General features: G+C 43.9%; 1 protein-coding gene across 3 annotated transcripts; it reads left to right on the top strand.

The window, feature by feature from the left end:
- Positions 1–309: 309 nt before the first annotated feature.
- CGRRF1 (cell growth regulator with ring finger domain 1) lies at positions 310–14,116 on the top strand. 3 transcript variants are annotated; one of them, XM_065840216.2, is made up of 6 exons: positions 310–596; positions 6,938–7,077; positions 8,329–8,506; positions 8,700–8,847; positions 12,140–12,247; positions 13,328–14,116. In XM_065840216.2, the coding sequence occupies exons 2-6, from the start codon at positions 7,014–7,016 to the stop codon at positions 13,676–13,678; spliced, it is 849 nt and encodes a 282-aa protein (XP_065696288.1). In that variant the 5' UTR covers positions 310–596; positions 6,938–7,013; the 3' UTR covers positions 13,679–14,116. The 3 variants fall into 3 exon arrangements, with proteins under 3 accessions (XP_065696288.1, XP_065696287.1, XP_071665893.1); XM_065840215.2 differs by lacking the exon at positions 310–596 and adding an exon at positions 1,355–1,572 and having other exon boundaries at positions 13,331–14,116; XM_071809792.1 differs by lacking the exon at positions 310–596 and adding an exon at positions 1,356–1,572.
- Positions 14,117–17,321: the final 3,205 nt, after the last annotated feature.

Here is a 17,321-nt window from a genome sequence, read left to right on the forward strand (position 1 = left end):
AGCACGGTTGTCCCAGCCGGGCGGGGCAGCGTCACCCGCCTACGGGTAGCGGGAAGGTTCAAGGATCGCCGGGGAGCGGCTCATCACTGGGGGCGGTCCAGGTGCCGCGGCGCCGCCGGGGAGGGAGAGAAGGGGCGCCTCGTACCCCCCGCCTCCTGCTGTGCCCCGCCCCGTTGCCATGGGGCCCGCGGAGTCATGGCAACGGGGCGGGGCCATGCGTAGGGGGCGGGGCCGTGCGCAAGGGGCGGGCGGGGGTTTCCTCACGTAGGGTCCGCCAGACGTGGGGCTGCTCCTGGGGGCGCGGAGAAACGGGATCCGAGCCGAGGGATTGTATTTGTGAGCGGTTAATGTCACTTGAGGGTGGCAACATTTAAACCCCGATTCGCAGAGGATCATCATGATGCCGATGCCAGGCAGGAATAGCAGCCCGTGGTGGGGTGACCACGGTCAGGCGAGGCCGTTAAGGCCTATTAGTAACATCACATCCTTTGCTAAAACACCAGGGAGCGCGCACAGAAAAATGACTGTTAAAAAAACTTCAGCTGGAATTTCCGTCTCAATAAAGATGAGAAAATTCAAGCATGAGACAGAAATCGGTAAGCTCTGCTTCTCGTCGTACTTATTGTTTATACGAGTTGAGCATAATTCTGGAGGTGCAGCAGGATCTGGAGCTCACAAATACAAGCAGCAAGTGTGAGGCAGCCCATAATAGACTGTTGGTGGAGGTCTGCCCCGGTGCTGAGGAAATATCTGGCCTTTTTTTGTGCTGCTGAGGATTTAAACTGCTGTAATGGAAAAGAAAATGCCTTCTCAACCATCCCATAACAGTAAGATTTGAAAAAAATCGTCTCTTTGCTTGCTCAGAGAGAATGAAACTATACTTCACATCTCAGATATGACTTCTTGCAGACTGTGATAACGACTTAAATACCAGATCTATAACATAAAATTGCAGATTTTTGGCGAGAGCTTCAGTAAACACCACAGAAGCACAGGATTGCTGAGCAGCTGTTGAAGCGTCACTTAATCTCCATGAGCTCTTAAAGGCACCTATTTCAGTATTCCATTGGTAGTTCGTTTATTCATTTTGTTACCTATTTGTGTTTAGGAGCAGAGGTCACGGGAGGAGGTTCACAGCACCACTTACTTACTCCAGCTCAGTTTTCCAAGCGCCACGGAGATGTTTGAAGGCGGGTTGTGCAGAATGGGCACAAACGCGGGGTTTTTTTTATTATTTAAATGCTTCGTGCAAACCCAGGCAGGTGGGGAAGCCTCGCACCGCCCATCGGGTCCTGGCCCCGCCCCCTTGCCCGCCCACTTGCCCGCCCACCTCCGGGCAAGCTGAGGGCAGCGGCTTCGCTCGGCTGCCGCGCATGCGCGGGGTTCCGGGCCGAGACGGCCGGCACGGCCTGGCCTGGCGGTTCCTGCGCTGTGGGGCGGTGCGGGCCGGCCCCGGCCGGCCAGCCCCATGGCTGAAGTGTTCCTCGTCATGCTCTACGAGGACTTACCGCTCTTCTGCATCACCGTGGTGTTCATCTGCTTCCTCGTTACCAGCGGCCTGGTGCTGGGCTGGTGAGTGCAGCGAGGGCAGCCTCTGTAACCACACCGGCCCTGTGGGGCTGGTGTTGCTCGTGGGGGCCGGTTTGGGGTGATGGGCTCCGGCTGCGGAGGTCTGGCGGTGTAGTGAGGGGGCACGGTGTGGGAGAGGGGTAATGTGAGCTGGCACCCCTTGAGATATGAACTCCGGGGGTGTGGGGTGGCCCTGGGGTGGGACAGTGCTGGGAGATGGGGGTGTGGGCTTGGCAGTGGTTGGAAAATTGGGGTTGTGTTTAAGAAAGGAAGGTGAGGAGGACCAGCAGTGACCATAGGAGCTGTTCTTGTAGGAGAAGGGGAGGATGGTAAGGCAGTATCTGGAGTTCTGTGTCCAATTCTGGGCTCCCCAGTTTAAGAAGGACAGGGAATTACTGGAGAGAGTCCATGGGAGGGACACAAGGATGCTGAGGGGTCTGGAGCATCTTTGTGATGAGGAGACACTGAGAGAGCTGGGGCTGTTTAGGTGGAGAAATGAAGCTGGGAGGGGATCTCAGCAATATTTATAAATATCTCCAGGGTGGGTGTCAAAGGATGGACCAGACTCTTTTCAGTGGTACCCAATGACGGGACGAGGGGCAACGGGCACAGACTGAAACACAGGAGGCTCCATCTGAACATGAGCAGAAACTTCTTTACTGGGAGGTGCCAGAGCATGGCCCAGGCTGCCCAGAGCGAGTGTGGAGTCTCCTTCTCTGAGACATTCAAACCTGCCTGGACCCTCCTGTGTGATCTGCTCTGGGACCCTGCGTGAGCAGGGGGGTTGGACTGGGGGATCCACAGAGGTCCATTCAACCCCAACCATCCAGAGATTCTTTGATGAAAGCTGTGGAGAAAACAGGAGTGGCTGGGAGAAGACCTGACCCAGAGTGATGGGGTGGGAATCAGGGCGGGCTGCTTCAAGGGAAGAGTTTGGCACTGTTGGAGATGGATCTCTCAGATCTTGGTGGTAGTTCAAATGAGCAGATATGGAGTGAAGTGCCTGGTGTTAGGCCGAGTAGCAGCTAAATCTGTCAAGCTTTAAGGCAGGGTTGTTACTGAGGCCTGAGACTACCCAGGACCGCTGATGGGGCACCAGGCTGTTCCACTGCTGAACTTCATAGAAGAGGGAATTTGAGGTGAACCAAACAGGGTGCTGGGACTGAGATGGGGGCAACCGTTGAAGAGCTGACTTGCTAAGGTGTCTAGAGGGGTGATGAGTGGCAGACCCTCTCCTACTTGTGTTTGAGAGGATTCAGCAAAGATATTACTGTTGACTTTTTCAGAAACAGATCCCTGAATGTCTCTCCATCGTGCTGTTGTGTTTGTTTTCCTGCTAGCTCAGGAGCATCTGTAAATGTAAATACTGATACTTGCCAAGTGGAGAGCATTGATTAGCAATCAAAATATTTTATGTAGGAATTGTGGATACACCACACTTCTGGAGAGAATAAAATGGAGTTACTGTATTTCCTCCTATTGGCTTAACATTAATATCTGTAGTGCTGCGCTTCAGTGTGTTACTTCTTTTGTCTCCGTTTGAATTACAGATGTTTTAGCTGTAGCTGTTTGTTCTCTTGGCAGCTTATAAATACTCTGCCTGACTTTTCCTTTAGTGCAAAGTCTTTCCCTTGTTTACATCACTTTGTTAGCTGCCACTGGCTCGAACATATGCTGTCTATTGCTTTTGGTGTGAATGAACGTATCTTTTGATCTTCCAGATATGCTTTGTGGAAAGCTTCTTTTTCTTGTTTTGCATTGCCTCCCCTAGTGCTGGGTAGGTGGTAGTGAAGGCAAGACTACTCTTTTGTTTGTTATCTGACTGCTGGATGAAGCTCCACCTCATTATTTACCTGGAGAGAAAGGTGGTAGAAATCCTTTTCATCGTTCTCTCTGTCCCAATGCACACTGGTGGTTTTATATTGTCATCTGCTTCTCTCCACTTTTCCTTTTTTGCTTTATCAGTTCTTTAAAGATACTATCTTTACAAAAAGTATACTGAATCATGATTTAAATAAATCTTCTGCATGTATATCCCAAACCAGTGATCCTTTATCAGTTTAATCTTTATTTACGTACTTATAATCAACACTTTGCAGTCCTCTGCTGCAAAATGTCTGAAATAGCTGTGCCGGAAGATCCTTACGTCTGCACGCATGTCCAGTGATGCTTTTTGGGCTGCAGGGTGTGCAGAAGACCATCCAGATGGATTTGCGTTTCAGGAACAGAGATTCTAAGTGCATCTGCACTAGATATTATTGCAGTTTATGTAAATAGATACAAACTGTCTTCACACCAGTTTGTTAAGGAACTGTTAGTCAAGTCGATGCAGTAGCCAGGGGCTCAGCGCATACAAGTAGGTGGCAGCTGCTCAGAGATATTTGCTGTAGCTGTGTGACCAAGAGCCTCCAAGCAATTTCAGCGTGTGTGCAGCTGCAGTTACAGTCGAAGTGCTCTTGAACTTGCTCGTGAAAACAACTTGATCCTTTATTTGCTACACAGAGTACTATAAATGCATATGGTGTCACGTAAGTACATAATACTTGATATATTGCTGTAATGACATTTTGTTTACCCCATCATTTTTGGTGTCGATTGTCAGCTTGTTTTATGGATGTGTTCGTGGTGGTGTCAGTCAGCCTGAAAAACACCAACTGCTTAGGAATCTTAATGTTTGTGTATGCAAAATCATGCACTGATTTGACGAGCGTCTGTTTTTATGGCCAGCCCTGGATCCCTGTGGCTCCGCTCAGAGTCACAGTAGGTTCCTGCAAAGGCGGTTTTGTAGAGCCAGCCCGTTAGATCCTCTGGGGATAGGGTTGAAGAGGAATTTAGATTAGCTCAGTATGGTCTTCTACATCGTCTTTTTAGCTTAACACTCATATTAGGAGAAGCTGCAGGCTCAGTACCGGTTTGAGGTCCTGACGGCTCTTTGAAGAAGTTTAACGCATGAGCAAAACCAGTGGAAACTCCTGCCTTTTCTAAACTAGCGTTTCGGATAAATTAATTTTCCCCTATACCAGCTAATGCTCTGATAGAATGTTAGATCGTGAAATACATCTGTATCTCTATTGATTATTCATATAATGAATACTACATTAAAATTTACAGAGGTGCTGTACCTTACCGTTGAACAGAAAGGCCTTTCTGCCTTCAGTTGCTGCTAAAGCTGTATTTGAGGCTTTTTTCTGTGGCTGGTTTTCATGGTGATTATCCTGGTGCTTTTGACCAGTGAAGAAAATTTCCAAAGAACAGGGTTTTTACTTCAGAATCAGCCAGATGGTATAAAACAGGAGGCATCTTTCTGTGTGTTTGGAGATATTAGCTCCGCTCAGTTTTGGATACCAAGTAAGTGAAAGAGCTGCTGCACCTGGTTTCTATGTAAGATGTTTAACTGGTGCGGTTCATTCCAGCCCCATTGAAGTCAGCACACTGGTTTTACTTCTATCGGAGAGAGATTCAACCCTCCATGTGTGCAAAATAAGTATGGCTGAGCACCCTATATTATCTCATTGAAGAAATGCAAATGTTTCCATCAAAATCTAGCAAACCGAAGGAATTTATCAAAGATGGAGTATAGAGTATTTTCCACCGGTTCAGTTTCTTTCCTCTTTGGTGTATCTGTGACACTCAGGCAAGGCACGATGTTAAACAGTAAAGGCAAATATTTGTTAAACTCCCAGGAACAGGTTGTTCCTGTTGAGAATGGTTTTGAGAATTTTCTTTCCTGAGATAGTCCTCAAATTGAAAATCCCTTTTGACTGATGTTTTTTGCCTGTTAGTCTCACAAAGGGCACCCCTGCACTGTCAATCAATAGGAGGGAACCCAGTGTCAGTAAAAGCTCCGCTTTTCTTCTTCGTTTGACACGCAGGAGTTAGAAAAGATTATAAAACCAGGGAAAAGTAGCAGTTAAGCCACACAATTGCCTGTTTGGCTCAGAGCTGTATTGTACACGAAATTACTTCAGCAATTTTCAAACTGATTACATTGAAGTTGGTCGTGCCCTTTTCAGCTCGGGTTATTGATGTGAGACCCATCTTACCGTAACCACCGCTATTTCAGTGGAGTAAATGGAAAAAATTGATGCAGGGAAGAGCCGACGTTTCGTGCCATTCCGAGTTTTCCAGCACCCAATATGCTGATGGCTGCATAAACCCAAGTTCAAAGCCATTAAACAGGCCATTGCTTCAACAGTACAGGTGGCAGCGACAAAAGCACAGATTCAGGAAAGTACAGCCTGAGCTAATTAATAACTGTTTTCTAAAATGCGTTAACAAAAGACTCCCACAGCCTCTGCCTGTTGCTTTACTAATGAGATGGGGCGGATTAATGCAGTTAAGAAAATCTCTTCGGTCTCCAAAGTAGTCTTCTGATTGCATATCTGGGGCAGTTTCTCTAATCAGCTTTTGGTTATTGGAAGTTATTGCTATCACCTTAAAAAGTGAATTATTTCTAGCCAAGTGTAAAAGGAAGTCCGTTGTGGAGCTTGTTTTGTAGATCCTGATCTTCTGTAGCGGTTCTTTTAAAAGCCCCAGGCAACATGAAAATCTTGGGGTTTTTAATTGATGTCAGAAATCATCCCGAAATATTCTTCCTCACGTTCTTTGATTTTAATTTTGATTGATAGGGTGTTTAAACTTTTAAACCTATGTTTTGTTACACTTCTAGAGTCAGAATCTCACTTGGGCTAGCGTGCTAGTTTCAGCTTTGCAAGGCTGTTAGAGACTCAGCCTTGATTTAGAGTCTTGATTATTCTGCACTTGGTTTCTAGCTCAAAGCAGAAGCTTTATGGCCCCTGGTTTAATATCAGCATATTATTGTAACTGAGGTTCACATGGAAAATAGGGATCTTAGTCTCCCATAAAAACATCTTACTGGCTGTAGTTACACCTCGGAATATCTTAGGGCTGAATGATTTACGCATAGTGTCTTCCTTTTGAGCACCCAGCCCATTAAGGCTGTTCCATCTTTGCAAGCAGCGGGGTTTTTTGTTTGGTGGTTTTGGGTTTTGTTTTGTGGGTTTGCTTGGTTTTTTGGGTTGGTTTTGTTTTGTTGGTCCTGTGAATGGGTGTGCAGAATGTCAATTAGGAGAAATCTCTGGTGAACCATTTACCACTAGAGGGCATTGACCATTTTAATCTCTTTCTGGAAATGAGTTTCTCCTGTTTCCCTGTGAAGACTCCTACATTCTGCCATAGAAAGCTGAAGTCAGATTGGCGGGCTGTACAACGTATGCATCCTAGCAGTATTCTGCGATGCCAAGCTGTTTGTTGTGCTGCTTGCTATTATATTTAGAGGAGAAGAAAAATTCAAATGTGTCAACGCTAACTCTTAACCCACTTGTTCTTCTTGCTTTATGTCTCGTAGCTTCGGGTTGGTCGTTCCTGTTATTCTGAGAAACTCAGAAGAAACAGAATCCAGCACAAGAGTATTGAAAAAGCGGATGAGACAAGTGAAGAATCCTTTTGGGTTAGAAATCACTCATCCTGCCACAGCTTCAGTAACAAGTCAGTGGATTTTAGATGTGCTTGATTTTTGTCAGTTTGGTTTCCTGAACATAGCACTTTCCTGTTTTCTTGCTCTCACCCTTTTATCAAAATTGCTCAACAAAATGCTTCTACCCATCATTACAACAGAAATAATAATTTTTACACAGCTCATAAATGTGGTGCTTTTAAAAGCGAAATATTTGGATATTTAAGTGCAGATTAACTCTTATTAAAGAAGCACCTCCTGCTATAACAGATTTTTAAGTAACAAAAACATTTGCAGATTACCAACCGCTGTGGGCGTTTGAATTGTAGAATTCTATGGAATTCATTATGCCACTCACGTAAATCTGAGTCCAGATCTCCAGCACTGTTTGGAAGTGCACTACTTAAAAAAAAAATCCATATCTTTCTATCTGTGCTTCAGTGAAAACTGCATTTAAATATCTGTTCGCATCAGAGTTCAAGTAGTTCATAACAGCCTTGAAATCACCCACATAAGAAGTGAAATTCATGCCCTTCTGCATCATTGGGGAGTAGTAAGCAAAGCTGAGCATCCTCCAGGCATGCAGATGTGGAGCCTTCCTGTGAATGCAAAAAGGGCTGCAGCAGTTTTACTCTCAGCAGGAGGGAAAACCAAACCAAACACAAACACATAACAACTTAGTGTTGAGGTGACTTGGATTTTTTCTGAAGGTTTGAGCACTTGAATTTGGGGGGGACTTTCCAGGAGTTCTGCTCCTGTTTGTGCAGTAAGTGTTTAAAAGTTAATGGCTTGAGTACTTTTTACAAAAGTATTTACTTGGGTATCTTCACAAAAGCAGTAGAGCGCATAGATGCTCTGTATCCTCCCTCTGCATGACCAAGAGGGCCTTATTCTTTGAGACCAGAGAGGGTGTTGCAGGCCAGTGATACATTGGATACCATTATCTAAAGAGGGAATGGACTTTGGGCAAGGGGTTGTGCTCTTGGGTCTGCCACCGAGTGTGTAAAATGTTACCAGAAGTTAAAATTTACCTTGCATAAAATGCACATGCTACTCTCGTTAGCTTAATTAGTCATTTTACCTCCTCACACCTACTTCCTAATCTCCATGGACTTTCATAAGCACTAAACCTAGTCTAAACTCTTAGAAAATTAGATTATAATGACAAAAACCTGCGACACTGAAATTGTTTTCTGCAAGTTGCCCTTTAAGTACCTAAACTTAGCAGTTCCAGAGTTCATTACTCCAGTGAGTTAATGAAATCCTTATCTTCTTTCTACAAGAGGGTGTAACACTGACACCTGATTGTCTGGAAGACTGCATTCTTACATGCTACTGGGGCTGCGGTGTTCAAAAACTCCACGAAGCGTTGCAGAAACACGTCTACTGCTTCAGAATAAAGACTCCTCAGGCATTAGAGGATGCTCTGTACAGCGAATACCTCTATCGACAGCAGTACTTGTATCCTTTTTTTCAATTGTTGTGACAAAATATGCTAATTTGTTGGCAAGGGGAATGTTGAGACTTGTGAACACTCGGCAGTTCTTGGCACAATGTATTTATGAACAAATATGATGAAAAGCATTCTTTATGCGAACGTCACATTTGTCTACAATTGCAGCGACACTGATTGTTTTCCTTGACACATAGAAAGCATTAAAAAAAATGACAAGGAAGAAAAATATTGTCAGTTACCAGAAGATGCTCAAGTTGTCGATTTTGGACCAGTGCCTAGATCTCGCTATCCCTTGGTAGCATTGTTGACGTTAGCTGATGAAGAAGACAGAGAAATATATGATATTGTAAGTAATATAAGAATATATTTTAGGGCCACTGTATTGAAGATCTGAATGTTTCAGGAGACAGGCTTGAATAAAACAACTTCCTTTCCTTGTCCCCCAAATTTGGTCCCTAAATTTATCACTGATGACTCCAGGAGAGCAAGAATAGTTGTTTTATAAAAACTATGTATGCCATTCAGAAGATGCTGACGGTTTTTACAGAGCTTGTATCTGCAAAGATCTCCGTGGTAAGCCCTGTGGCCAGACAAACTCGGCTTTTCACAGGTTAGTAAGCTATTACTCTGATTTTTCTGGTCACATAAACCTGTGGTGGAGCTCGTGGGCTGATACAATCTTTTGGATTGCTGTTGGCAAAGCAGGAGGATTTTTTTTGTAGTGGCTGGCACAGATATTTGAGCTGATTGCTGACTCGACTGTTAGGAACATAGAAGTTACCTTCCTGCGCCAGCCCGGGGCTGTGTAATGCGGTGTGTTATGTCTCACAGTAGCCAGCTCCAGGCCATTCACAGGAAGGCGTGAAGGTCCTGCAGGAGACTGAGGTGAGATGCTCAGCTCCACAAGAAGGTCTCCTCCTCATCTCTTACACATAAAACAGCTTCAGCCTTCTCACATGCAGTTCAATATCCCTGATATACTCCGACTCATTCTTTTTGAAACTATTTGGGACACACTTTTGACTCCCATCTTTTTATTTCATTGATAATCTGTTGGCACTAACTACCAGAACTATAATACAAATGAACTCGGAAGCAAATTGCCTAAATCCACCGAACGCTTTTCCGTATGTTCACTTGGAAATTGTGCCTAAGAAATCTGTTTCCTTCCCAAGTGACGCCTGTCCTCGGCTTCTTGTCATTTCACCTTAGGATTGTGTTTCTCCCTCCTGTCCCCACTCGAGATTTCCACCCCCCAGCTACTTCCCAGATTAGTACATGTAGGTATGTTTAGAGCTCAGATTAGTTTAATATAAAGAGCCTATAAATGTCAAATTTGAATGTGATGTGGTGGATGTGAATTTGTAACACCTCTCCTTTGTTATTTGACATAGAAGAAGAAGAGTGGGGGAGGTATTTTTCCCCTGATTTGGGAGAGAAGCAACACAACTAGAATCTGTTAGTAATCTGGCCAAAAGAGTTAACTCCACCTGAACTCCTTGCCAGACAAATGTCAGAATTGCATCTGTTATTGTTGAACAAACGTGTAAAATATAAATATAGTGTGGAAAGGGGTCTTTGCCACCCTGGCCACTATGATATTACTGCAAGGGACAGTATGGATTCTTACAGCAGTGCATTGAGCTACATCTTGGTTTATTTTGTGTGTGTGCGTGTATCCATCGCTATGGAAGGTGTTCAGTATCTCTTTTTGAGGGGGTCTGTTTTCATCCTAAGTGTATTTGCAGCCAGATGATACCTGTTTGGTTTTGTGTCATAATTTAGCTCCAGAAAACTAGCATGACCATATATAAGAGTTGCAGAAATTATTTGAAGAGTGGCAAGGATAAAGTGGAAGAAGACTCGGATCTTAGGCCTGTGTATAAAACAGAAGATTGAGAGTGACTTGGTTATGATGTGCAAGTATTTACAATGAGAGGAAATATCTGGTGCTCAAGGAGAAGGGATTCTGTAATCAAACAGCATCACATTTCTATTATATCATAGCAGAATATATTTCTGCATATATTTCTATACTAGAGGGCAGTGTCACAGAGGAGGCAATAGCTTGAAGATTGAGATGCTTGTGTTGGGAACTGGTCCCACTCCCAGTTAAAAAACTGCCTGCATGTCTGCACAAACTGTGAATTGAGAACATACATTGTCATTGAGAAAGCACTTACGGTGGGATGACATAATACAAGTACACTGAGAGCTGTTAACTTTTAAGATCTTATTATCAAAACACAAAATCTGTCATTTTAATAGAGATTTAATGGCTTTCAGCTTCCAAACCAAAGCTAGTAGTGGTGTGAGGTTTGTGTGGTTTTTGGTTTGGTTTGGCTTTTTACACATTGTAATATAGAGAAAAAAGACCTTAATGCCAAAGAACAGTAAATTCAGTTAGTATAAATACAAATGTATAGGTGCATATGTATTTAAACTCTGCATGTAATTAGCTATAACATGGATTTTGAAGTGCAGGTCTGATTTGCCTTTTAATTTATATTTTTTAAAACAAGCCAGCTCTCTTCTATATTTCATTTCTCTTTTGACAGCTTCTGGGAAGTACAATAATATTCAATTTCACTTTCTTTTTTCCCTGCTTTTTAGAGGCTATCATATCATTTGGGCAGGGTGAGGGGTATCAGGCACAGTGTGCAAGCTTAGAGTGCTTTTATTTTCAGAAGAGCGACTCTACAGTCAGCCCATGGGTTCCTTTCATCATCCTTTCCAGTGAAATCTGACTTGCCTGCTCGGTTTACAAGCTGATCAGTGATGCTTCTCAGTGATTTTTGGAGTCTACAACCTGCAGTCTGTGTGTTGGAGAGGGAAGTGGGAGAAAGCAGAGAAGACTTTGCCTTTTACACATTCCCCTGTAATTCTGCACTCAGATTTCAGCTTGAGCATCATTCGGTGTGTTGAGGGCAGCTCGGGCTGCGGCTGCAGGCGTTGTACGGGATTTTAGTGCACAGAACTCCACTGAAATGGAGCGGAACCAGAACAGGTCTCCGTCTCCCTAACTAGAAAACCCAGCTCTCCTTAAGTAGGGAGCATGACGCCCATAGCGTGGAGTATTCTCATTGATCAGCTTAGTGTCAGTCGAGGTCCGTCCCCTCCGTGGCCTCGCACCTGCAGATAGCGCAGAACGTCCTTGGCTCCCAGACAGCAGCGAAGATAACAGTGACTGTTCCATTCTCTTCGTTCCAACTCAAAACCACTGGAAAGCTACTTGAAGAAAAACATTAGTTCTGTCCCCCAGGGTGTTATCTTCTTGTTCTCAGGCTAAATCCAAACAACGATGGTGCAAGCTGCGAAAAAGAAAGGTTTCTAACTGCATGTGAAAATAATGAACTCGCTTTCAGTCCAACCAGCACAGGTGCCTTTTTGGGTTGGGGTGAGAGCAGAGTGGAGAACCAGGGCAGAAACCTGCAGCACCACCAAGTGTTGTCTTGTGCCATGTCCTGGTTTTACCTCTCCCAGCGTATTTTTTTCATCTGTTCTTGAATTCAATGTTGTCGAAGTCTTGATTGTCTAAAGAAAAAAGCAGGTCAGAGGTTGTAACAAAGCATGCAATTTCAAGCAAACTGTTATGATAAAATGAAAAGTTATTAAACATAGGTTGTTTTGTTTTGTAGATTTCAATGGTGGCTGTAATTCACATTCCTGATGAGAGCTACAGACTTTCCTGCAGAATATTATATCAGTATCTACTTCTAGCTCAAGGTCAATACCACGATCTGAAGGTAAGCCACATACAGAGTCTTGTTTCATTTGGGCAACAGCGTTAAGTTTAGTTTATGTAGGCTTTCAGGAGCCTGAATTAGTGTAAGACTTTTATTGTCATGCAAAGAACTGGATAATAGCAAAAATAATTTTATCAGTTCAGTAGTTCCAGCCAAAGTTACTGTACAGAAATAATTTATATGAACATACTGAAGATTTCCTGGAGAAATTACTTGATTCTAGTGTAGAGGCCTAGGTCCTGGCCATTTATTAAAGTGGTAGTAAGACATTAACTAGCTGTCGAATGCTTCTTCTCTACAGAACCGTTGTTACCTCCTTGCTAGTCTCTCAAACCAGCGCTTTATCCTGTACTGGCCTTCAATAAGCTAGAAGTTGGGCCAAATTAATTTGAATGAATTGAACTTCAGCATTCATTCAGAAATAGATTTGTCCAAATAAATGTTTGTCCTGGCCATTTTTTGCTGACATAGTTGATCCAGGTAAACTTCCCTACTGATCCCCTTAAGCTTTCTTTTCATATATGGTCACTGCTTAAACTGAACAAAAATAACTACAGTGTGCTCTTTATGGCTGTCTTGGGCTGCATGGTAGTTTACTGGCTTTTTTAAGAGATCACACCCAGAAGAATTTGTGTTTCACATAAAATAAGACAAAAAGATGAAGGGGATTGTAAGATGAGCAAGAACAGAATCGGGTGAGTGAAGCAAATTTGGGGGCTTGGTGGACACGTTTTGGTAGGAATGGGTGGAACCAACTGTCCAGGCAGAGAATGATACACCAGGAACAGAAACCTGAGCTGTTCAAAGCCTGGGCAGTTCTGTTAAAGTTCATGCATGTGCATTGATTTGATGACTTACCCTCAATATTTTCCCAGTGTTCTATGTAATTTTATGCTTCTAAAATACACTTAACCAAAGGGTAGGCAACTGTGGGGCCTCTTGCAAAGAGTCAGGCTGGCACGGTTTGACCCAGTGCAAACCAGTGAACCTGACCCAGCGGAACTCACGTTGCGTCCATGTGTTCAGGTACCGGGGGAGAGCTTCTTGCCTTCTAAATGTTTGTGTATATGTGTATTTTAGCAGCTCTTCATGTCTGCAAATAATACTACACCCTCTCCAAGCGATACACCCCCTGGCGAGAGAAGCACTGACAGAAGCTTGCTAGAAAAGGCCGGACTGGCTGAAGATGAACCAGAATTGCATGAAGAAACCAGTAAAGACTGTGTTGTTTGCCAGAACGGTGCAGTGAACTGGGTGCTCCTGCCCTGCAGACACACGTGCTTGTGTGACGGCTGCATTAAGTATTTTCAGCAGTGCCCAATGTGTAGGCAGTTTGTTCAAGAATCTTTTCCGCTTTGCAGTAAAAAGGAGCAAGATGAAGATGAATCAACCCATATCTTGCAAGATGTTCCTCCTGGAAGAGTTTTTTAATGAGGGAGAAAAAGCAGCACTGGGTTGTATGCGCCAAGATTAAATGTAGAAAACAAGCATTAACTTGTATGGGTTTGCTTTTTATTGTTAGGTAATTTTCAGCTTCTTTATTTGTCTTTGCTCCATATGGTTGCAGGAACACTAAATTTATCCCTGCAATGTGGACACAAGGAGTGCGTAGGATATCTTTGAAGGATGTGATTTTATTTATAACTTCTTAGTAGTTTTTCACGGAGTACTATTGGAGGCTATTTTGATTACTAAGTTTAGTATATCTGCTAAAAAAAGAATAAAACTTGCAAGTGACATTGCACACAGCTCATTCTATATTTATTGTATTTAAAGTACTAGAGCAATATATAACTCAGTGTAATTTAGCAACATGGCACTTTACAGTATGTATCACATAAAGGAAAGTAAATATTCTTCATTGTTAAACCTGTGTATATTTCTTTTGTAGATGAAGGCTGGACTGTGGCAGGAGCTGGGAGTTGAAGGCATTTGGGACAGTTTCTGGCTCTTTTGAGAGATTTGTGTGTGTGTGAGCGGCCTCAACCAGAGCCCATTGAATGAGTGGAAAGATTTTGGTTGATTATTGTTGGCTTGAACTAAACGTTGCTGACACTTTCAAGCCTGAGCCTCTGCTGTGGCATCTCGAGACTCAGACTGTCAGGCTTGTTAGCAATGGCTGTAAGAACTTGTTATCCAAGCAAATGTTCGTTAATTACTCCATAGAGCGGATACTTGGGCAGTTTAGTGGTGCTATTCTTCCATGAATAGCCTGCTTTGGGGAATTTCCAACTCTTTACTTGCATGGTCAGCTTGGATGCAAAGTTGACCGTTTACCTTTTATCAGTAGTCCCAGGGAATTTACTTACTCAGAGAAGCTAAAGAATAGCAGAAAATAATTCATTTTCCCCTGCAATGGTGTATTGTCAAAAGCATTAAAAATGGCTGTTGAAAAGAGAAAGCGTCGTTTTGCTTCTTAAGAGAGAGCCTAATTCTCCTGAAGATAACGGGCTGGTTTTCACATCTGCTTGTATAAGACAAAAATACAAATGCTCATTAGGACACATAGAAAACGGGGAGTAGCTGCTTTCTGTCCTCTCTCTTGTTCCCTTCCAGCTTTGTCCCACATCCAATTTCAGGACAGCTGCTCGGTCTCGGGGACAGAAAGCCGCGCTCTGAGCTGTTCAGCTGCGTTCTCCTGCAGCTCCTGCTGCCTTGCAAGGTTCACACACGGTGCTGTGCACCTCCAAACAAGGGAAGGATGCTTCCCCTACTCAAAGGTACTCCATCTTTCCATCATTCATTTGATTTTGTTTCCCATGTCTCCTTGGCAATGAGGAAAAGATTTAGGTGATGATGGTGGACAGGGTTGTAGACAACTGGAGGTTGGGAATTGATGCACGTAGCCCCAGATTTCCAGCCAGCAATCAGTAAACTGTAAGACAATTTATCTGGTGTACATCAAGTGACCTTCCTTGCCAGGGACAACTCGGGAATAAACTGCTGGCCAAATCAGCCTCTTGTTTGCACTGTATATCAAATGGGAATTAAATACCTGGTGTCGTGGGGACTGAGCAGTGCTTGTGGAGAACTATAGGAGATGCAGTTCTGTGTGGAAATGCTGCGATTCAGGGGGCTGAGAACAGCAAGAGGAGAGCAGAGAAGGATGTAATAGCGGAAGGAATGAGTGTTGGTGGCAGCAAGGCCGTACCTCAGATAAAAACAACGCAGATGTGGCACAACAACAGCGTGATCCAACTCGAGCAGACCCAGAGCTGCCTGTATTAAGAGAGAGTATAAAGACCGTAAATATCAAACAGTGTCTTCATCACTCGGGATGAATCATTGAAGCAGGATGAGAACTTGTCCTGTGTCACTACAGACAGTCCTCGCCGCTCTGCTTAGACCTCTCTGTCTTGGCGCTAGTAAGAATGTGAACGTGCAAAAACGAGCATGAAATAGTGGGTGAAATAAGTCTTAAAATTAAAAATTACCTTCCCTTTCTAGGTGGTTTCATGTTAGTTTTGCAAGCTGGGTTGCAGCATACCTGGTGGAGGTAGTTGCTGAGTTCAGCCTCCCTGTCCGTGTCTCTAGCTTTATTCTGCTGTTACTGGGGAGCAGCCAACGTGATGATGGTGGAACTAATTACTCTTCAGACATCTCTTCATGTGTCGCCGTTGTGAAAGGGAGAGCTGCTGTGAGTTGTTCTAGGCCTCTGTGGGCTCTCAGGAAAAAAAATAATACAAAGACTCAAGAACCTGAGCCACGGCAATAACTGTTTCCATATGAACAGCTTATATACGTGGGATAGCGGCCGCCCAGCTCGTTGTTCCAGAGAAGCGGGTTAATGCTGCACTGGTTCCAACCTGGAGCTGGGCACCGCTTGAGATTTAATGGGGACTTGGTTTGTCCATGTACATGATCAAAGAGGTGGTGTTTACTGCTTGACCACAGTAGTCCCCGACATTAAATCAATTAATTAAAATTTCCCAACAAGACAGTGTGATCCAAGCTTATGGGCTTGTTGAGTCTCCAAGTGAAATGGTGTTCAAGTAAACCCCACAGAGAATTGCCTGGTCTGTCTCATCCTTCAACCAATCGATGCCAGTATTAAATAATAATGGCAAACAGGATGTAGTTGTGCTGAACTGCCAGGCCGTGTATTTACTGTTAAGTCTGTCCCAGCTTTTCATTTGTTTCATGTTCTTTTAATAGCATTTTCAAGAGATGCTGAGTCGCTTTATCAGACCTAACAAGCTTCCTTGCTGGCCCAAATCAAAGACCTGACGGAGAGTTATAAAAGGTACAGTAGCTGGATTATTACATTTGCCTTTCTTCTAAAAAGCCACCTCAAAATACGGAGCAGGTGAGAAGTAAAAGGAGCAGCTCTGAAGCTGCCTCGTGTGTCCCTTGGTTGTCTTAAAACAGGGATTCAAGGCTCTAAGAGAAAAAACCTTCCCATGACCCACAAAAACACAGTATATTGTCAGAGGCTGTTCTGTTCCGTCACCATGTTGTAATGAAGGTAATACACCATTCTTCTTCCACTCATTCTGGATTATATTTATGGATTTGGTGACATCAAGGAACATATGCAGACTTCTGGCAACAAGACTTGCTTCTTGTCACCAGCATTGCGTTATTACAAATTTGTAATGATTTTTTGCTGCAGGAGAAAGGTGGGAGGTACCTCACTGCTTGGTTTGGTTCTTCAGCTGTAATTAGAGCTGAGGCTTTGAAATGAGTTGTTCCAGCTAAGTGGTTGGGGATGTCCCAAGGTACCTCCAAATGCCAACGGCCTATGACGTGGACACCTTCTGTAGAACAAGTTTCTCTGGTAGGATCTTCCCTCCTCCCAACCTGTCTCCTCCAAGTAGAGGGTGGACAGTAGGAGGGAGACAATTCAGGTCAATTAATCTTTAAATGGTCTTCCCATTCCCATGAATTCCCATAAGGTGCTTTGAAAACTGGAGATAATGCCCTGACCCCTAATCCTTGTTCGTGAAAATGCTCTTGGTTCTACTACACACCCTATGAAGTCTCAGCACCAGCACTTAGGATGACCAGTGACCACCAGAACCAGTAGCCAGTGCTGTCAACCTGGCACGGTGGTGTTCCCCATCAGGGATTAAGG

This window comes from Patagioenas fasciata, chromosome 5 (genome assembly GCF_037038585.1).
Source record: "Patagioenas fasciata isolate bPatFas1 chromosome 5, bPatFas1.hap1, whole genome shotgun sequence".
In the NCBI taxonomy this organism is placed as follows: domain Eukaryota; kingdom Metazoa; phylum Chordata; class Aves; order Columbiformes; family Columbidae; genus Patagioenas; species Patagioenas fasciata.

Excerpts from the sequence above, each read along its gene's own strand:
- CGRRF1 (XM_071809792.1), top strand. The coding sequence starts at position 1,469 with ATGGCTGAAGTGTTCCTCGTCATGCTCTACGAGGACTTACCGCTCTTC. Across the intron at positions 7,078-8,328 it reads TGCCACAGCTTCAGTAACAA|AGGGTGTAACACTGACACCT; the intron begins GTCAGTGGATTT and ends TCTTTCTACAAG. Across the intron at positions 12,248-13,327 it reads GTCAATACCACGATCTGAAG|CAGCTCTTCATGTCTGCAAA; the intron begins GTAAGCCACATA and ends TGTGTATTTTAG.